At 33.0% G+C, this 18,604-nt stretch overlaps 2 protein-coding genes across 2 annotated transcripts in view; both read left to right on the top strand.

Moving 5' to 3' along the window:
- Positions 1-16,297, top strand: part of LOC116184859 (mucin-19-like) — a 99,626-nt gene extending 83,329 nt beyond the window's left edge. Inside the window, exon 12 of the mRNA XM_031514680.1 lies at positions 16,274-16,297. Coding sequence (XP_031370540.1) covers positions 16,274-16,282 — 9 coding nt within the window. The 3' untranslated portion in view covers positions 16,283-16,297. The remainder of the gene's footprint in view (positions 1-16,273) is intronic.
- Positions 1-18,604, top strand: part of LOC102676207 (FH1/FH2 domain-containing protein 3) — a 209,166-nt gene that overhangs the window by 50,408 nt on the left and 140,154 nt on the right. The window contains exon 3 of the mRNA XM_031514681.1: positions 16,828-16,937. Within this exon, the coding sequence (XP_031370541.1) occupies positions 16,828-16,937 (110 nt within the window). The remainder of the gene's footprint in view (positions 1-16,827; positions 16,938-18,604) is intronic.

Here is an 18,604-nt window from a genome sequence, read left to right as displayed (position 1 = left end):
CTCTCTCTCTCTCTCTCTCTCTCTCTCTCTCTCTCTCTCTCACTCTTTCTCTTTTACATTCTTTCTCTCTCTCTATTGCTGAATACTAATCTTTTCCGCATAGATGGCGCTCCAATATATATAGGTACATACACAGCACTTTAATTTAATATTTCTGACCTGTTACACAACAAATCTCTAAAATAAAAATAAGGAAACCAAACACGAGCATTGAATTAAGAAACTTGAACTTCAATTATTAAAGTTATCGTATCAATTAATGAAATAATTTCAATCAACTTAACTTCATGAAGAAACTAGCGAGATAATTTTCTAAAGCTCTATATATTCAAATGAACGTAATCTTCCCAAAATTTCTTCCACTTGGCAAACTGCGAATCATCGCCACAATTCAACTGCCACAGTTGAATATCGTAGATTCTCGGAGACTTTCTTAGTAGTTAACGTAAATGGAAGCGAAGCATGGCCCCGTTTAAAAGTTTCTTCTCGAGCGGATTCGGCCACCCAAATCGCGCGCCAGCTGCACAACGCCCTGTTTAGTTCAGGCTGAAGTTTCGCGCGGTTTAGCGTGCAATGTGAACCGATCCAAAGGCCTTTCTTTTTGCCAGCGATTAAGCGTGAAATTTTCGTATTCCGTCATCGATTATTGAGGGCTAAAAAAAGACCAGCACAATAACATTTTCGATACATAATATTCCTATGATACTTTCGGTGCTATTTTTGATTTTTTTAAAGATATAATATTGCCAATATTAATCATTAGGTTTCGCGAAATCCTCGTTCTAAGCCTTCGTTCTAAAGTTTGTAAAATCTATGGTCAAAATTGGGATAAGTGTTTTCTTTCTTTATATTTAAACTCGCGTAAATTTCTATAAGGTGGAATGGAATTTATTTAAAAAAAAGTAGGGATTTAAATCTTTTGCTATCCGTTAAAATATATCTTTTAAACGAGACGAGGTCTACCCACCGGTAAAGAGGAAATCAACGTTTCCGGTTGTTATAAAACGAATAAAGGCTGCATGAAATGCATGCCTCTTCAATGGAGGAGGGCCTGTGTTTCGATATCACTCGATGCTCGAGACGCTCGTCATAATCCTCAGCGTACACTGCTGATCGTGTATCAGGAAACGCAAGACGAGAGCCGATCAGACTTTATAATCCTCGAACACGGTAGCGAGAGAGGCCGATTCACAGCGTGGAGAGCTGCCGATTTAACTTTCCACAACGTATCAAGGGAAAATCGACGACTTTCTCGCTCAAGAAATGGTATTCGATGACAATAAAATGCCACCGTCCGTAAATCGTGCGTTAAACGACGAATCGACCTTTCTCTGTTGGGACGTTTCGCCATTATCCACGTCGCGTTCTTTTCGATATGGAGAAATCATGGGACGATTGCATATCGAATTTTTATTGAATTTGAAACTTTGATAGGATTATAAATTTAATAATATTGAATGTGTTTATAGAAACGATTTGTCGATTGTAAATAATTTTTTGATGGTTGAATAGGATTTTTGTTATCTTGAAAATTTTTATGGTTCGAGTAAAATTTTAAGATTCATGGAATGTTCAAGGTAAAATAGATTCTTGTAATAATATTTAAATAGATATATCTATTTCTTTGTTTATTTAATTGTATTCGTGCAAATATGAATTTATATTTAAAAAGTGTAATTTAATAATAGGATTATCTTTGGGTGAATTGCGTAAAGAGAAAGAGATACGTGAAAGGACTTTGATTGCACGATTAATAATTGATAAATATTATTCGTTTCGTGTTGATATATTATTATATATTATTGTGTGAAAATACGCATTGTTATTTTAGAATATCAAAAGATAAATAATAACTGTAATTTTATTTCTCGGTTTATCGATTTTTCAAAGATGAATTCCTCTTAGAAAAGATTAACATTGTTCAGACAAACGCGATGTTCGTCGATTTACTCTCTCCTTGACCCTAACGATGAGTTTCTCTGATTTAAAGAAAGTTCTATATTCTCTCGATAATCGGACCATTATTTCTCTGAAAGTTCAAGCGAAATAATCGCGGAAATAATCAGCACTTTGTAACAATTTTGTAACCAATCGATCGATCAAAATAATCACTATAGTTATATCATTCATCGTCTTTCTCTATTGCGTGTAAATACTTTGTTGATTCAATTATTTATCGGAAATTCAGTAAATTTTCTTTTCGATTTTTCCAAAATATGAAATCACAAAATTATTAAATAAAAGATAATAGATGGTGTTTATTGAATAAAATTATATCTATCATCTTTTATTTAACAATGGACAGATTCGTGAATAATAATTTATTGAAAATTCTTAAATCTTAGAGAATTGTAGAAAGATATTTTTATTATTAAATAAATGAATAATTAATAATTCTTTTAACAATTTTACAATAATTTTTTTCTTATCGTAAAAGTTATTAAAGTTATTAAATTTCCGAAAAAATTTAAATATTTTTCTAATAACTGGATATCTAAATATCCCTGTTTTATTTATTTTTTCATCGAAATAAATTTCCTCAGATTTTCTTCTTCTTTTCAAAATTACAAATCAAATTATAAAATTGGAACGAATCTCTATACAACGATATCATGGAATAAATATTCCAATATTCTTCATTGCGTTTCGTTTCCATCGGACCATATCTTTTATACTTCATTACGTTGTACAATACTTCGTTATACCTCGTCATACCTCGTCAACAAAAACAATTGTTTATGAACGCGTAACAGTCTGCGAAACAATGGACGAGAAGTAGCAAGAAAACAGCAGGCGAAAGGGTGCGTCGAACGAGAATTAATTCGATCCAGGTCACGCTCTAATTTCATATTCAAATCGCCGTGTTTAAACGAGCCGCGGCGAGATCGTGCCCGATCTCCATAGCCGAGCACTTCTCCTCCTTTTCACGACCAGGCGTGTATCGCGATCGTCGTAATTAAAGTTTGAAACGAGCTCGGTGCAACCGGATCGATAAAAAAAATTCTCTCGGTCCCGGGACGATCGATTTAATTCGTGGAAACCGCGACGGTCCTTGAACCGTTGCCCACCGGATGTCGGCGTGTGGTGAGGCCATCGATCGTCAAGGACACGACCGGTCGAAAAACTTGTCGTTTCGGCAATGCATAAGAACTCTCTTCTGTGTATCCCCTTCGTTCTTTCGATATTATGTTAGCTGTGCACTCCTCTTTATGCGTAATTGCTAATTTCCAATCTAATTTTTATCAAACCTGATTTTTCTTTCGAATTCAATCAATTTTTCCATCGTTTCAATCTGTTTCGTATACGTCGAGACGATTATTGATCCAATTCAATTTTTCTCTTATTCCTTTTTGATTTTGAAGAATTGTATTTGTAGAAATATCACGTGTGTTTCGATTATTATAAAATTTCTTCAGTTTGGAGGAAAAAGTGAGGGAATATTTAAAATTAATTAAAGTTGAAATTAATTTTATCTTGTACTATTAATTGTTTTATTAAAGTATTGAAAATCTTTATATGTGAATTAAATTAGGTTCGAAGACTATGAAGTTTATAATTACAATACGATTTTTAAATCGTACTATGAATTAGTTTTCTTTTTAATGCAAGCGATGAACATATGTTAACTTCATTCTGTAATTACAATGCTCATTAATTTCTGTTCTAAATGTAGTAAGTGACTGGTGATTTATGGAAGATAGTGTATGATTGACTTTGAATAATGCAGAGCTTGCATGCCTGATCTCTCTTGAAAAAATATATACATTTTCTCATGTTTTGTAAGAAAATTATTAATTAAATTAATTTCAAATCACTTAAAATCAATCGTGAAGAGACAAAGCAAGGGTTTTAACACAAGCTTAAGTTCCAAAATTCTTATTAATTTATAATTTCATAATAAAAGAAAATTAATTATCTGTTTATGCTTATCATTTAATTTTACTTTACATATCAAATATATTAGTACGCGACTAATAAAAATTTCTACGTAAATTTTTAATAAAACTTTTCTTTGTAAATGATTACGTATCGACGAACGAATTTATTAAAACTACATTTCGCACGCGTAAACATCCTCGAAAAAGTATCTATTACCTTTATAAATATATAAAATCGGAAGGGGACAGGTGAGAGAGACACGTTTCAAACGCAGAGGCAGTGGAAAGGAGCTCTTGCGAGCTGGTAGAAAGAGAGAAAGGGCGAGCGAGAAGAGGAGGTCGGTTGAAGTGGTGCTCTCGAGATGAGATGCCATGCCTCTCGAGCCTGTGTTCTTTATCGCGCAAGAACCTGTGAAGAAGTAACAAAGGAATATTCCCGTGGTAAGAATCCTCTCCTCTGGTCGAAATACTCGAGCCAGAAGAGTGGAGGATGACGAAAACGATGGAATGGGGGAGGTTGGAGAATGGCTGGCAGGACCATTTCTAGGATATTATTCCTGTCCTCGTTATTCTCCTTCCTTCTCCTTTTCCTTCGATTTCTATTTCTCTGGACAGAGACGAAACACTCGTTTCACAAAATATTTATCAGTTCGAGACTCGAATTTTGCTTACGATTGATTCAATAGTGGCGACATCTCTGTTTGTATGGATAGAGAAAGAGAGAAAGAGAGAGAATAATGATCGATGACTTATGATAATTTGTTTTACCTTCGATTGTGCAATCGTGATGGAATGTAATCGTATTATTTACGCGATGTTACGTAACGGCAATCAATGTGCGTTAGCGCAATGAAACGGTTGTTTCTCTTCGGCGATCGATCGCCTTTTGTCGGGGCTCTCGAAGGGAGATGAGTCGATTGTAACTAGAAAAGAATTGTATTGCTCTTTGTCGGTGATTGGGATTTTTTTTATTGGATCGTTTGAATCGACGTGTTTCTTAAGTGTAATTGCTGTTGTGATAAATGAGATTTATTAGTTTGTTCTCTACCAATCTTTTGATGATGATGAATGGCTCGTAGATTGAACATGCATACAGTGAACTTTTTGAATTTAATGATATCCGATCTTTTATTTCGATTATTATTACTCCTATTGCGATAATATTCCATTTTTTCGCAGTGGAAATATTATTCCATGAATTTTTTAAAATAATTATTTAGAATAAACTAGGTATATTAAATTTCTTTTATCTCGTTTTAATATTGGAGGGATCGTGAGAAAGGAAGCGAATCTCAAATATAAAATTTTAGCTTTTTATTTATTTGTTTCCAGACTTTTTTTTAGTAAAATCTTAATAATAATGATTATTTTTCTTTTTTTAAATATTTTATACGTTTCTTCACGAAAGTATATTTCTACCAACAAATTCTAAATTAAAACAATTCCCTAATTGTTTGCACAGAATTCGATTTTATATAGGACACCCATAGCATTCTATTTTTCAACCGATTCGCCTAATCACGTGATATTTTTCGATCGTCTTCCTCGAAATCGAGCACACGGATGTCTAATTTTATCTCTTGCCGAGACAGGGCAAAAAAGAGCACGAGCAGGGTGTAATCGGCAATGCTCGAATCGAGTTCCCGAGCACCGTTCAATCATTCATGCGGTAAACAGGTTCCATTGAAGTCAAAAGCGAGCGCGCCATTCTTCGTCCCTTGTCCTGGCAAAAATCGAATCGTATTTATGCAAGTCGATGCGTGCTATTGCCTTTCGAGCAGTCGCCCTTCTTGCAGGTGCTATTCCATGGAGCAAGAAACAAGGAAAGAAGGAGGATTCGCTCGAGCGAGAGAACAATTGGAGAACAAATTTTTATTCTTCCTCTCTGCGAAAAATTTAAATAGATAGATCCAACCATGTTAAAAAAGCTATTGATTCGTATGATAAAGTAATTTTTATGTGAAATGGTGAATGATAGTACGTACAATAGTATATGTAAAATAGAAAATAATTTCGCGAATTATTTTTTTTTTGACGAAGTGAAATAAGTATTATGTTAATTTTCTGTTTTCGATTGCTTTTCATTTCTTATAATTTTTCAAAGATTAAACATTAGTCGTATATTTCTAAAATTAAAATTGAAAATTTTCTAAAAAATAGTATGATTCCAATACGTCTTTAAATCATATTCGTTAAAATAAATTTCGCATCGAAAGTTTCGTCGTTAAATATCTTTGAACTGTAACGTACAATGATAATCTGTTTTTAACTTTCTTGCACGAATGTGCCAGTAATTCGTTTTCATCGAGAGGAAAGTTTCATTTCTCGAGAAAAGAATTGGACAAACTGCGAAATGATAAACTGTTTGTAACTCGCAGAAGAACATTTAAGATGGCGCAAAAAGAAAAAAAAAAAACGATGAAGAATGTCGGTAATCAACCCTGAAATTTATCACGAGATAAACTCCTCGTGGCTGATTAAACATTAAATTTTATTCGCCGATCTTCATTAAACGTTCCTAGATCACTTTTTGACCACGTCGACGAATAAGTTTTCAGGAACAAGTAACTTTCTATCTCGGAATTGGTCCATCTAAATCCCAAACCACCCACTGTTTTCAACTCTCTAGTAGCCACCATCTGCAGATGTCCGAAAACAAACTTCCTTCTCGTTCGTTGAAGAAAATTTCGTAAGAAGAAATATAGTTGCACGAGTTCTTTCTATAAAAGGTGTCTCGTAATAAGTGGAAGATTTATTTACTTATTTATTTATTGCTTCCAATCGGATACGGTTTAGATTTGCACGATAAAGTTTACGATTATTAATTATTATTGCAATTAGATTTTAATGGAATATTATTGAAAACGATTATGAATACATTTTCTCGATATTATTGGAGATTGTAAGAAAGAATTATTATTGAAGATAAAACTTGCGTCTGAGGAACATTATTTTTATGACAAGTGAAAAATTCGCATGAAAATATTTTTTTTCCTTTGCACATTCCTCTGCACATTCTTCGTTTATATCTGAAATATTTATTAAGTACCCTCGTAAATAAAAATCTAGCGATATAAACATAAACATATTTCTCTCCTCACTTTATATTTATATTCTTTAGAATTTACGATTCAACAGATGCGATATGAAAAATATAAAATTCGCCGTATTTATTTAATAAACGAAATAACGCAACGAACATTTTCCATTGTTTCCAAAATACAATTTCTCGTCTTCGGTAAAAAAAAAAAAAAAAAAAAAAAAAATTTCCACTCGAACGGGATCCAGATCGATAAACGCACGCTCGTCACACACCAATGTGATCCAATGTTTCCGTATCGATTACCGAGCCGATATAATCGAAGATAAACTGATTTAAAAATGCACTCGGACAAACAAACGAATAAACGAGCGAGCGGGTAATTTATGCGGTTTCGCGGTGGCGCGACATTCCATTTAATTCATCGAAAAACGTTCATAACGGGGCGCCATTAATTCCGATTTCCGCGATATTATTTATCCGGACGAAAGATGTATCCGCACTGTTCACGGTGCACCGAGCGGATATCCATCGCCGGAAACATCCGTCGTGGTAAACAACGGCCGAAATTATGGCGCGAAAACTGGCCGGACACGCGCCGATGCCTCACCGCGAAAATTTCGTTCCCTGGCAATTCGTTTCGAAAACTGATCGATCGATGAAACGAGGGCCGATATCATCATTCATCGAAGAATTTATCGTGTGAGAAGTAGTGCTACATCAATCTTTCTCATGATTTTGTATTTATTCGAAGGTTCATGAATAATATATTAGCCAAACTTTGATTTGAATATATATATATCTTGTATTTCATGTTCTATTTTTCGTACTTTCGTAAAGAGTATATTTTTGGATCATTCTATGACCATTGGTGGTGCAATTTTCAATGATGATGTTCAAGTGGTAATAAGTATTTTTTACGAGCATTGAGAATGGAATCATCGATTCAACGGTTGCGTTTGTCGATTCTTAGGAGGAAAAATTGGAAATGTCGTCTATAATCATCTTTAATAACGGAGAGGAAGTCGGTGTAGTTAGGCATGGACGATTGGCAAGTTCCAAGAAGGTAAAATGTAACGAACACTTTACCTTGGTATTGCTTGGTTCATTCAATCTTATTTCCTCTTGAAAGGTAACAGAGCAAGAAAATAGTCGTCATAATCGAAGATTGAGATTTCATCATTTATTAAAATTGACACCGTTCTGAATACTCAAAGAACTGATTTATTTAGAAATTTAGAAAAAAAAATACAACTTCAATATCTCGTAATGCCATAATAATGAATCTTCATTCAAATAAATATTTTTATAGCATTGCAAAGCGAAGCCTTTAATCTTCTAGAGAACTTTAAAAATATATCATTAATTTTGTATCTTTTACTGCATATTCTGTTATGCTCAAAGTTATTTCTAAAAATAAAATCAATTCAATCAATATCCTCGTTATAATTATTATTGTTATTTAATATCAATAACAATATTTTAATTCATTTCCATTCATCAAAATCAAATTTTTCGAGTTAGAATATTGTACTATTCGAGGAGAATCTTTTCTTTTCTTCTTCTTTTTTTTTTTTAATACGCGTGTCATTTTTATTTTGCATATTTTTATATATGATCTTTTGAAAATTTTTACCACGGCACGTGGTACTTTCTCTTTTACGTTCTTCTGACAATGATGAGATGTCTTCGTTCCCGGTGATTGAAGAGGAACGTATTCGCGTGCCCACGTGCCGCCCACATCGCCATTCAACCGTGCTAAGCTTCAACATTCGCAAGCTGTTCTAGGAATTATTCGCTTATTGGCGGTCGTTTCAAATTCAAATCAGTTCCCATCTGTTTTCCGCGTAGTGACAATTATTAATTGCCCAAGCGACGTTTAATTTTTTACACTGCATTACTTATTTAGTGTAAAGAATAATTCAAAGTGAATACATTATGTCAATGAATTATGTAAAATATGAATGTAATGATTTTTAGGCGAATATGAGTTTTCTTTAAGAGAACATTTTGTGCTTTAATCATTTAAGTAAGGAATTATTTGTGAACGAAAAGATTATAAAGAAATAGATATTTATTTTTATTTTTGTCGATCTTCAAGTTTGCATCGTCAAACTTTTACTCTTAGAGAATCTCTAAATATAAACAATATTCATATGATATTCATTCAATTATTAATTGATAACAAAATCAGAATTAACATAATAGGATGATTGATTTTCAATTATTATCAGCGTTATATTTATTTAAGAAAAACATTTTATATCGTGACAAAATTCATCTTTCAAATAGTACAATAAATTTAATATTTTAACTTCTATTAAACAATAGTTTTATCTTTTATTCTTCTATTATAACTGCTCAAACATAATTTTCTTAATTTTATTCATGGTTGTCGCAAATTTAATAAAATCTAAAGGAAGAGAAATCTTAAACGCAACGCGATACTACATCTAACTTGATCTTGTGTTTAATCACCGCCCAAGTTCGTCAAAATTTAATTTAAATTCCGCTGAAACGTAGTTACTCGCTTCCGGCCGATGTAATCTTGCAGGAAGTTACTTCCTCATAATCGAATGGTAACTCGATCAATAATAACTCGGACTAATTGCTGACAAAATTTGACGAAGTTGTTAACGAGACAATGGTGGCTGGGGATCGATATTCCTGTATTTCCATGTGTAATTGCTCTACTTCGAATTAACTCCACGTTGCGTGAATCCCTTCGACGAGTTTACGCCAGAAAGGGCCCAAATGATTCCTAATAATTAGACAGGATTGCGACAGCGTTTAATGAACGGCAGATTTTTGGCGTAACGACGCAGAATAATTTCTCGAGAGCTTATTGATCCAAGTTGGTGTCACGTTTAACAGAATGAGAGGTTGGAATTAATTTTCTACCTTTACCTCGATTTTCTACTAATACGTGATTGGACGTGAATTGTTATTTAAAATTATAAAATTAATTAATATGATAATATCTATCGATTAACTATATAAAGTATTAAAATTATTTTATTTCATTCACGTATAATTAATTATATGTGTATGATTCATTTTCTTTTCTTTCCTATACATTCTTAAATTATAATTATTAAAACAATTAATTTTAACAAGAAGGAATTTACAAAATAAACATCGATGTTTATATTTTCTAGATTTAGTTCTTGGAATTTGATTGTTCTAATCAAATCATTTCCGCTAGCTTAAATCCTGTCAATCTTTTGAATTCAATATTTAAATTTTAAATTTAATATAAACAAGATACGTAGTAATAAAAGTAAAAGATGACAAGGATAAAAAATTAGATAATAATTAAAAAACCAATTTACAATTTACCACAATCCTAAAACAAACATTCCAAAGTATTCAAAAGTATCATTCCCAATTCGATACGATTATTCAATATCAATCAGATATATCATCTTTATTAGCAGCATCGATAAAACCGATTGATAAACTCAATTACCCATAAAATTGATTAACTTGCACACCTTTTAACGAACGCGAAAAGGCGTTTCCCAGCTCTTTACCTCATCAAGGCTTATCCTTAGATAAGCCTATTTTCGATATTTAGACCGTGCTTATCTCTTCTATCGATCGATGGGGTAATTGTGCGTTTCCGTGAATGGGTTGCGTTACTCGATCGCGTGCATAGTGTGGCAGGTGATGGCGAATAAAAAGGAGGTGATCGTGAAAGTTTCTGCAGATATTCGAGCAGAACGTGCTCGCCTATCTCGGTTAATTGTCTCGGAAAGGCTTTCGTTTATCTCGTATCCAGCCAGACTTCCGTCAAATCGACGGACGTTCTTGAATTTTCATTATCTTCGGGGCTACGGATAAGGTAAAGCCCTCCAGGTTTCTTCCTCGAAGCGTTTTTCGTTATTTCGACTTCCCTCCTCCTTCCCAACGTGGAAACGGAGGTTCGACCCGATGAATTTGCATAATGGAATTGTAACGTTTTCTTTACGAATTGAACGGTTGTTTAATTTAGATTAGCCCTCTCTCCGTGATGATCATTCGGGTTAATTTAATAAGCAACGGTTTGACTTGGAATTTTTATTTTTCACGAATAAAGTACGAATATTGTGGAAATTAGTGATTTTAAAAAATAGATTTTAGTTTGCATTATTAATTATTTGCAAACATATATGTGTAATTAATTAAATGATAGAGGAAAATGTTTATTACGCGTCTAAGATTTTATAAATTTATATTAACGTGTATAATTTTGGAATACAGTTCATAGGAATTTTTGTAGTTTTCCAAATCTTATAAAATTTCCAGTTTACTTATACAAATGTCATGGAAATTTTAATTTTTATTCAAAATTCAAAAAAAATGTTGTATAAAGGTAGAGTATATCTTTAAATCGATTAATCATTTCACTTTTATCGAATTTATTATGATTATCGCGTTTCTAATTTGCAGTAATATACTTTCACTTTTAATCAGAAATTGCAGAGGCAAACGGTTGATCTTTATCCATCCATAATTCACATTCCATTGCGACTTTACTCGTATTAACTTGTAATTGAGATAGCGCATTTGTGTCATCGTGTGCTATATCAGAGGAAGAAGCCTTGCAACTTTCCCCATCGATATCGACGTACGACTTAGTTAAATATGGAACAGCGAACTCGTAATTCCTGTACCATCCAAGTCATCTTATTCTTACGTAAAATAGTCGATGTAATTTCACGGTGTTAAATTAAATTATGAACTTTAGATTTGAAATTAAATACCGTAGATTAACCGGAGATTAACTCGTAGCTCGTCATAAATCTTTACTTTTAATGTCATAATATTTCTAACGTTGCGTCACTTTCTTAATATTCATAATATTTTATAACATTTTTTATGCAATTCTTTCATGTAATTCTAATGATTTTAAAATTAGAAATTGATTAACTGGAAGAAAATCTTCTCTTTGGTGTTTCATCCAAACGATAATAAAATTGAATACAAAACAAGTTGTTCCTCGAGTACGTAAGTTACAATATTCGAGTATTTACGATATTCAGATTTCAAATACTCGTATTAATCTCTCGACTCTCGGTTTTCGTATCGTATATACTGTCGTTTCTTCACACTTCATCATCCTCTATAAACTCATAAACTTTATGAATGTATTTTTTTTTTTTTCCCCACTCCTCATCGAAGTAACGTCAATAAATATTCAAGCGTGAAATTCTGCGTAAGAAATAAATTGTACGAAAGAAATCTCCTATTCGCGAAATAACCATATTCAACTGATTCTAAAAAAAAGAGCAAAAGATAGAATTTCATAGAATTTCACTTCTAAAATTTCCTTATACGAAACTTTTGCGATCGACTGTATATACTTTCAACTACTTATGGCATGCCTTTTGATAGAGAACAGACGTTCCGTTCCGCGAAAGAAGCGGTCTCAAGACCGCTTCCACTTGAAACACGTCGACAGCGGCGCATCCGTGAAAAGTTTCTTCAACGTGGATCCTGAGGGACGTGTGGAAACATTGAACTGTCCGTAGGGAAGACATACGAGACCCGTGAGACTTTAAGTGGCTAATTAAACAACTTTCCCATGATGCGTGGATCGGGGAGGGAATTATCAGAGCGTGGTAGAACTGGATTAATGTTATGATTAATTAGATTCCTGATCGAACGTGCACGACTGTTTTCACTTTGCCATTTCGTGTCGGCGATATAATTCTCTGGATTCATTAGGAGCAGGTTCTTTTTTCATCTTCGTAGAAGAAAAGTGAATGTTGATGAAATTGTTTATGTAACTTAAAAGTCAACGTGGTTGCAAGCTCTTCTTAAAGTTTCTTCCAGCAATGGAATTATTTTTTATCCGCGTTGTTAATATTATTTATATAAATGGTTATTATATTATTATGCATGTTAAAGTTTATCTATTGGGAGGAAGTGTTGAATTAATTTGTTAATTGAGCTTCTTTTAATTTATCTGAAGATAATTTTAACGTTGAAATTTTTTTCTATAGTATGTTTCTATATATCGATTTACAAATATAAATAGTTTGCAAATTTATTATTTCGGATATTTTTTATTATTTTAAAAAGATCATCTCTTTGTTTCAAGGTAAATATTATTTAATGATTCATCGAATGAATTCATCAGTTATATTAATAGGTCTCATTAAACGGATGTGAGCATTAAATACACAACACCCAGGAAAGATAAATATTTACCATGTTATTCTATAATACGGTTTTTCTCAGAATTCCAAACAGTGGAACTTTTCACGATATAACAGAACAGAAAAATTAAATAGAATGACAGACAATTTTAAAATCAGAGGAAAAATCCACTAATTAATTCATAATATACTTATCTATCAAATCTTTTTATATATAAAACTATAAACAACAAAAATCAAGACTAATTTCGACATTAACTTTTTAAATTATAATTCTGTGTCTCAAACAGCACATAATTCTCGAGAATCTTAAATATATTCCTTACATAAGTGACGCGAGTTCAAAAGGCAAACGTACAAACACTCTGTCATCGCATTGTTAGAAGTTACGATGCAATAGTCATGATGCATCTCCTACGGTGGCGCTCTCTGTGCATCGCGCTTCCGGTTAACCAATTTTGTCGCTTGAAGGCCAATATGAGAGAGCGAGAGAGATAGACGCAGCTCCAACACGTGGATTACGTAAGGCAATTCGCTTTCCATCGAATGCAGGACGCCTAGAAACCGGAGAAATGCAGCGCGTGCTTGACTGAGCCGCTGCATTATAACCGGCAGACTATTTTGAAGCTGTGATTTTTAGAAATATAGGTCAGCCGCGTGTGTTTCTCTGCTTGGCGTTACAGGGAATAAACCGCGTACACGCACAATTTTATATTTCTTTTTGTTTCCTTTTTTCTCCTCAATCAATAATATATTTCTTTTTTTAATGAGATCGTGAATGAAAAGATTATTGATGAACGATAGATAAATTATGTTTATTGGGTGTTATTAAAGTAGTGAGTGAATGGAGATTGTGCAAATAGTAGAAAAATAATAAACAATTTAAAAATGTGTGATGGTTGACTATAATGTAAAATTTAATTCTTAAGAAAAATAATCTTGAACAAAACTTTTAGCAATTATATCGAAAAAATAATTAAATTCTAGTTAATGCTATCCACACATATTTGCACAATCATTGAAGAAAAATAATCAACTCGTGCACAAGTTAAATACTCGTTTTCAATTTATTTTGTTCCATTATGAAGTCACTTTGTTCCTTTTCTGTTCTACCCATCGCAAAACGTCCTGTACATCGAGGATCAGGAAGAGAATTCCTCCTCGTCTCTCGTCCTTAGAAAAACCGACGCGCCACTGAACGTTAATTAATACCTCTTAAACGATCGTTTTTCGAAGTATCGTCGAAGAGAACTCCGACGATGAAGTCGGAAGCGGAAAATAACTTTTCCAGCGACAACAGGGATCACAAATATAGCGACCTAGGTAGCTCGACTATTTTTAAAGCGGACATTTAGCTTTCGTCTACGGCTTCCCAACCTTCCTCGCCGCTATTTTTCTCTTCTCATTCTCCTTGTTTTCGGTTTATCTACCGTTACTTTCTCCTTTACACCTTCGCTTCCTTTCCTCGCTATCTCTCTTCCTCTTCCAGGCCACGCGACTCTCGTTCCCTCGCGTTTTTTCGTAATATCTCTCCGCTACCATCTTCGTGGTTTTATTCCTTCGTGTCGTGGAAACCTCTGGGAATCGGCGATGTCTCGAAGAAAGAATCGAGGGAAGAAAGAAAGAAAGCTTCATTTCCGTTACTTAATCCTTTCAGGATTTATCGTCGAACGATTTGTTAATCGGAAATAAGCGAAAAAGATGCGATTTTTGTTCCCTTTTTTTTTTCAGAAAATTTTCTTATCTGAATTTATATTTTTAATTTCACTCAAAAATGAAAGATATTAAAAAATTTGCGTGCCTCTAATTTGGCATTCAAAGGAAAATAAAATCAGTCTTATGTTTCATGCAGAAACTGAAAGTTATTCATCACTGTTCACGATGAGTTAACAAAGTTATTTTCATCATTATTATATGGTCTCCGTGTTTTTGATATAATTCCATTACGTGTACGTATAATTCACGAGTTAAATGTTTCTATTTTTGAAACGACTTGATGATGTAACTTAGTGACTTAATATCGCGTGTCCAGCGAATCGAGACCACCTGATGTCAGATGAAGAGATTATCATCTTGCATAGACGGAAACGTACGTGAACCAAATGATCCGCAGATAAATTTAGTAGATTAGCTTGCATTAGCCCAGATTGTTGACCCGTAAGTCGTCTATTCGTACGTTGAACTCATTTCTTGGAAATCATAAAAAATCTATAATGAGAAAAAGAGCTTAGATTGAATCTTCCTCGCGTATTTCATTTAGAAGATTCATCGAGAAACTATTATTTCGTTCGATCGATAGAGAAGATAATATCTAATTTTGAAAATTGATGATTTTTCTTGATTTTTTATTTTAAAAATATATTCATCATTCATTATTTTTTTATTTTTACTTTCATAAGTCTCATTTTAATTTCAATATCTCATTAATCATATTACTTTACGAAATTAATAGTTTTGTTATCCCTATTATTACTGTTCATCACGAAAATATTATCGGTTTATTAGTAATAATTATTGTCACGTTCATCCCTATATCCATTGGAAAGAAACACATTTTTCACAATAATTTGATCGAGTATGCGTGATTAAATTCCACCAATTTGAATAAACCAGCAATGAAACGTAGGATAACAGGGGAAAACAGTATTCGAGCCTCGGCTTGGCTATACACAACGAAACTACATTTTACAATTTACCTCAGCAAACTTCTCAGGAATTCCCTTCGAATCCACCTCTCCACATCCCCAATAATTCCCCCTGTTGGATCCGTATACCTCGACGCTACAAATCTTCGCCCCACTGCGCGAAACGGTTTCCCTTCCCTCACAATTTTCTCCGACACGAAAATTTCAAGGATGCTCGACGGGGGATAGAAAACGAACGTTTATAGCCGATACCGGAATTTACACGATCCTCGATATCCCCTCCACCCGCTACGAGAATCAGAAAGCGTTTAAGTCGTCGAGCGATAAAGAAGGGGAAGGCGAGACGAGTTTCCTGTGTAATTCACGAAACCGTCTAGTTCGCAAAGTGGCATCGCAAGTTTAAAATTAGGAGACGAGTTGGGAATAGTTTCCGCCCCTGGATTGTGAAAGGTCGCCTCTTTGCTCGAGGCTAGTTTCGAAACGGTTAAAGGAGAAAATTGACCGATGCTTAACTGCCTATCATTTGCGACAGCTGGGTAGCTTTTTAATTTTATTTTACGCCGTCAGGTGGCGTGATGTTGCTGATGCGATGCAATTTCCACACGTCGTCGAGTGGTTATGTGATGTATGAAGTTGTACTTCATTCATCGTATGAAGTATTCCGTGATTTGGTGATTGGGAATTGGGGGTGAAATGGATCGTTTTATAGTTTTATAGTTTGTCGTGAGTAGTAGTAATTATTATTACATTTTTAAATTTTATTTTATAAATATATTGTTGTAAAAATGTGCATAATGTTCAAATTTTATTATCTATATTTATGTTACATTAAAGTGTTTAAATTATTACATAAAAGTGATTATTCGAGTAAAAAGATAAGTAAATTAAATTTGATATTTATGTATTATATAATTGCATTTAAATATTGTCAAACATAAATGAAAATTTATGTTAATCTATATTTCAAATATTTTGTATTTATATAAAAATCATGTATTTATATTTTATATCATTATTATATTTCATATTAAATTAATAATTAAGTTCATTAATTTTAATGTTTATTAGATTTAATTCATAAAATATATTATACTAACAATATATCCTCTTTTTTGTTACAGCTTGATGATACGGCGCTCCAGCTCTACAAAGATGGCGACTATGGTGCCTATTTGGACCTCGAAGCTTCCATCAGTGAGCAACAAGAAGAATTCGAAGGCTTTCAAACCAAGTAAGTCTTGCACTAATATTAATACAACATTTCTCAAATATATTTCTCGTCCATAAAATTATGATTTAAATTTTTTTATTAAATTTTTTTATTACAATTATTAATCATATACATATTAAAAATTTAAAAAAGATTTATTATTAGAATAGAAAATATTTTTTTCAGAGCATATTATTTTGTAAGTAGCTTAAAATCGCATAATACTGGGCTTAATATATTTTATAATTAATCATGGATAATTAGTTGAAACTCTGTTGGAGACGAATATTTTGTTTATTGAGCCTTCGAGATGCATCGAGAACTTGGAGACCCGTCTCTGATACCTTTGATCCCACGAGATTCGATGTACTTTACCTACCTCGTGTTGGGACAACTGAATTATACAGAAACTGTTTCCTAAGATATATGAGCAAACTTTGCAGGCATGTTTCGAGTAAGTGTGAGGACGAAAAGATATCGTGTAAACGTAGTGGAATTAAGGCCTTTCAACTAAGACATATTAAGTCGTATAAACTTTCTTACTAATTTAGGTTAGAATATTTAGAGGGTCTTATAAATTACGAGGTTAGATTGTACAAAATGATTCGTTCAATTACGAAAGATAAATAGAAGTTATTTACTCAGAATGAGTAAGATAATTTTACGTAATATTATGAGTTGAATAAATTTTCTTGAATATTTAAGAAAAAAACTATATGAATAAGACAAGATTATATAAATTTCATGTAGTTTTTGCTATTTCACCGAAAGAATTGGAGAACGCACTGAGAAAAATCTTTTTGTCTTAGGCCAAATTAAATCAGTAACACTAAACAGGATGAGAATTTGTATATACGTGTATAGAATCGTGAGAGATTGATGACACTGATCCTGATCTATTGACGTGTTACTGGGAATTGAAAATAATGCCAGGAAGGAAAAAGTAGGTCTCTTTCCTCGTAATTTTGACTCATTTTCCTCGACATATATTTCATTAAATTGTTGATAAGTTCGTTATTTTCTTATGAATTATATATAGAAATGATGATACTTTCATTAGATCCTTTAAAAAATCTGGTAGTCTAACGAAAAGAAATTATTTATCGAATGAAAATAAATCTGTTTATAAATTGAAATTAATTTCAAATAATTTAAATACACGTAGATTTTAGAATTTAAAATATAGATTAATCTCGAATAGATTAACTTTTGAACAAGTTCTGAATTCTTTTTCTATTAATTCACTTACGGTTAATTAAACTATTCGCGCCATCTCTTCTCATAAAATCAAAACTAATAATCACATTTTCAATTATCTATCTGGACGTATAGGATTTCACAATCATCCGTTCCTTTATATATTATCTTACGTTCCTCGACAACGAATGTAATTAGGTCGCAGCAGGATACTGCTCGCTTTCTTGTTTCTCCTTTCCAAGGGGGATTAATCCACGACTTTTTCTCGTTCTTGATCCAGTAACGGCGCGATCTTTTTCTGTATTCATACACATATCGGTCGGATATTACGCGTGGAAGCGTGTCGGTGGAAAATCACAACGAAGATAAGAATCTAGGATTAATTAAGACCGGCTTGGAGAGAAATTAGTCTGTTGGCGTTAATTTCGCATCGTGCAAGATCTCGAGGACCTTGAGTCGTGTCGAGCACGCTTTCAATAATCGACACGACC

Source organism: Apis dorsata, unplaced genomic scaffold, assembly GCF_000469605.1.
Source record: "Apis dorsata unplaced genomic scaffold, Apis dorsata 1.3 scaffold_1104, whole genome shotgun sequence".
Taxonomy (NCBI): Eukaryota; Metazoa; Arthropoda; class Insecta; order Hymenoptera; family Apidae; genus Apis; species Apis dorsata.
Note: the sequence above shows the minus strand (reverse complement) of the source record. Positions and strands in the feature narration are given on the sequence as shown.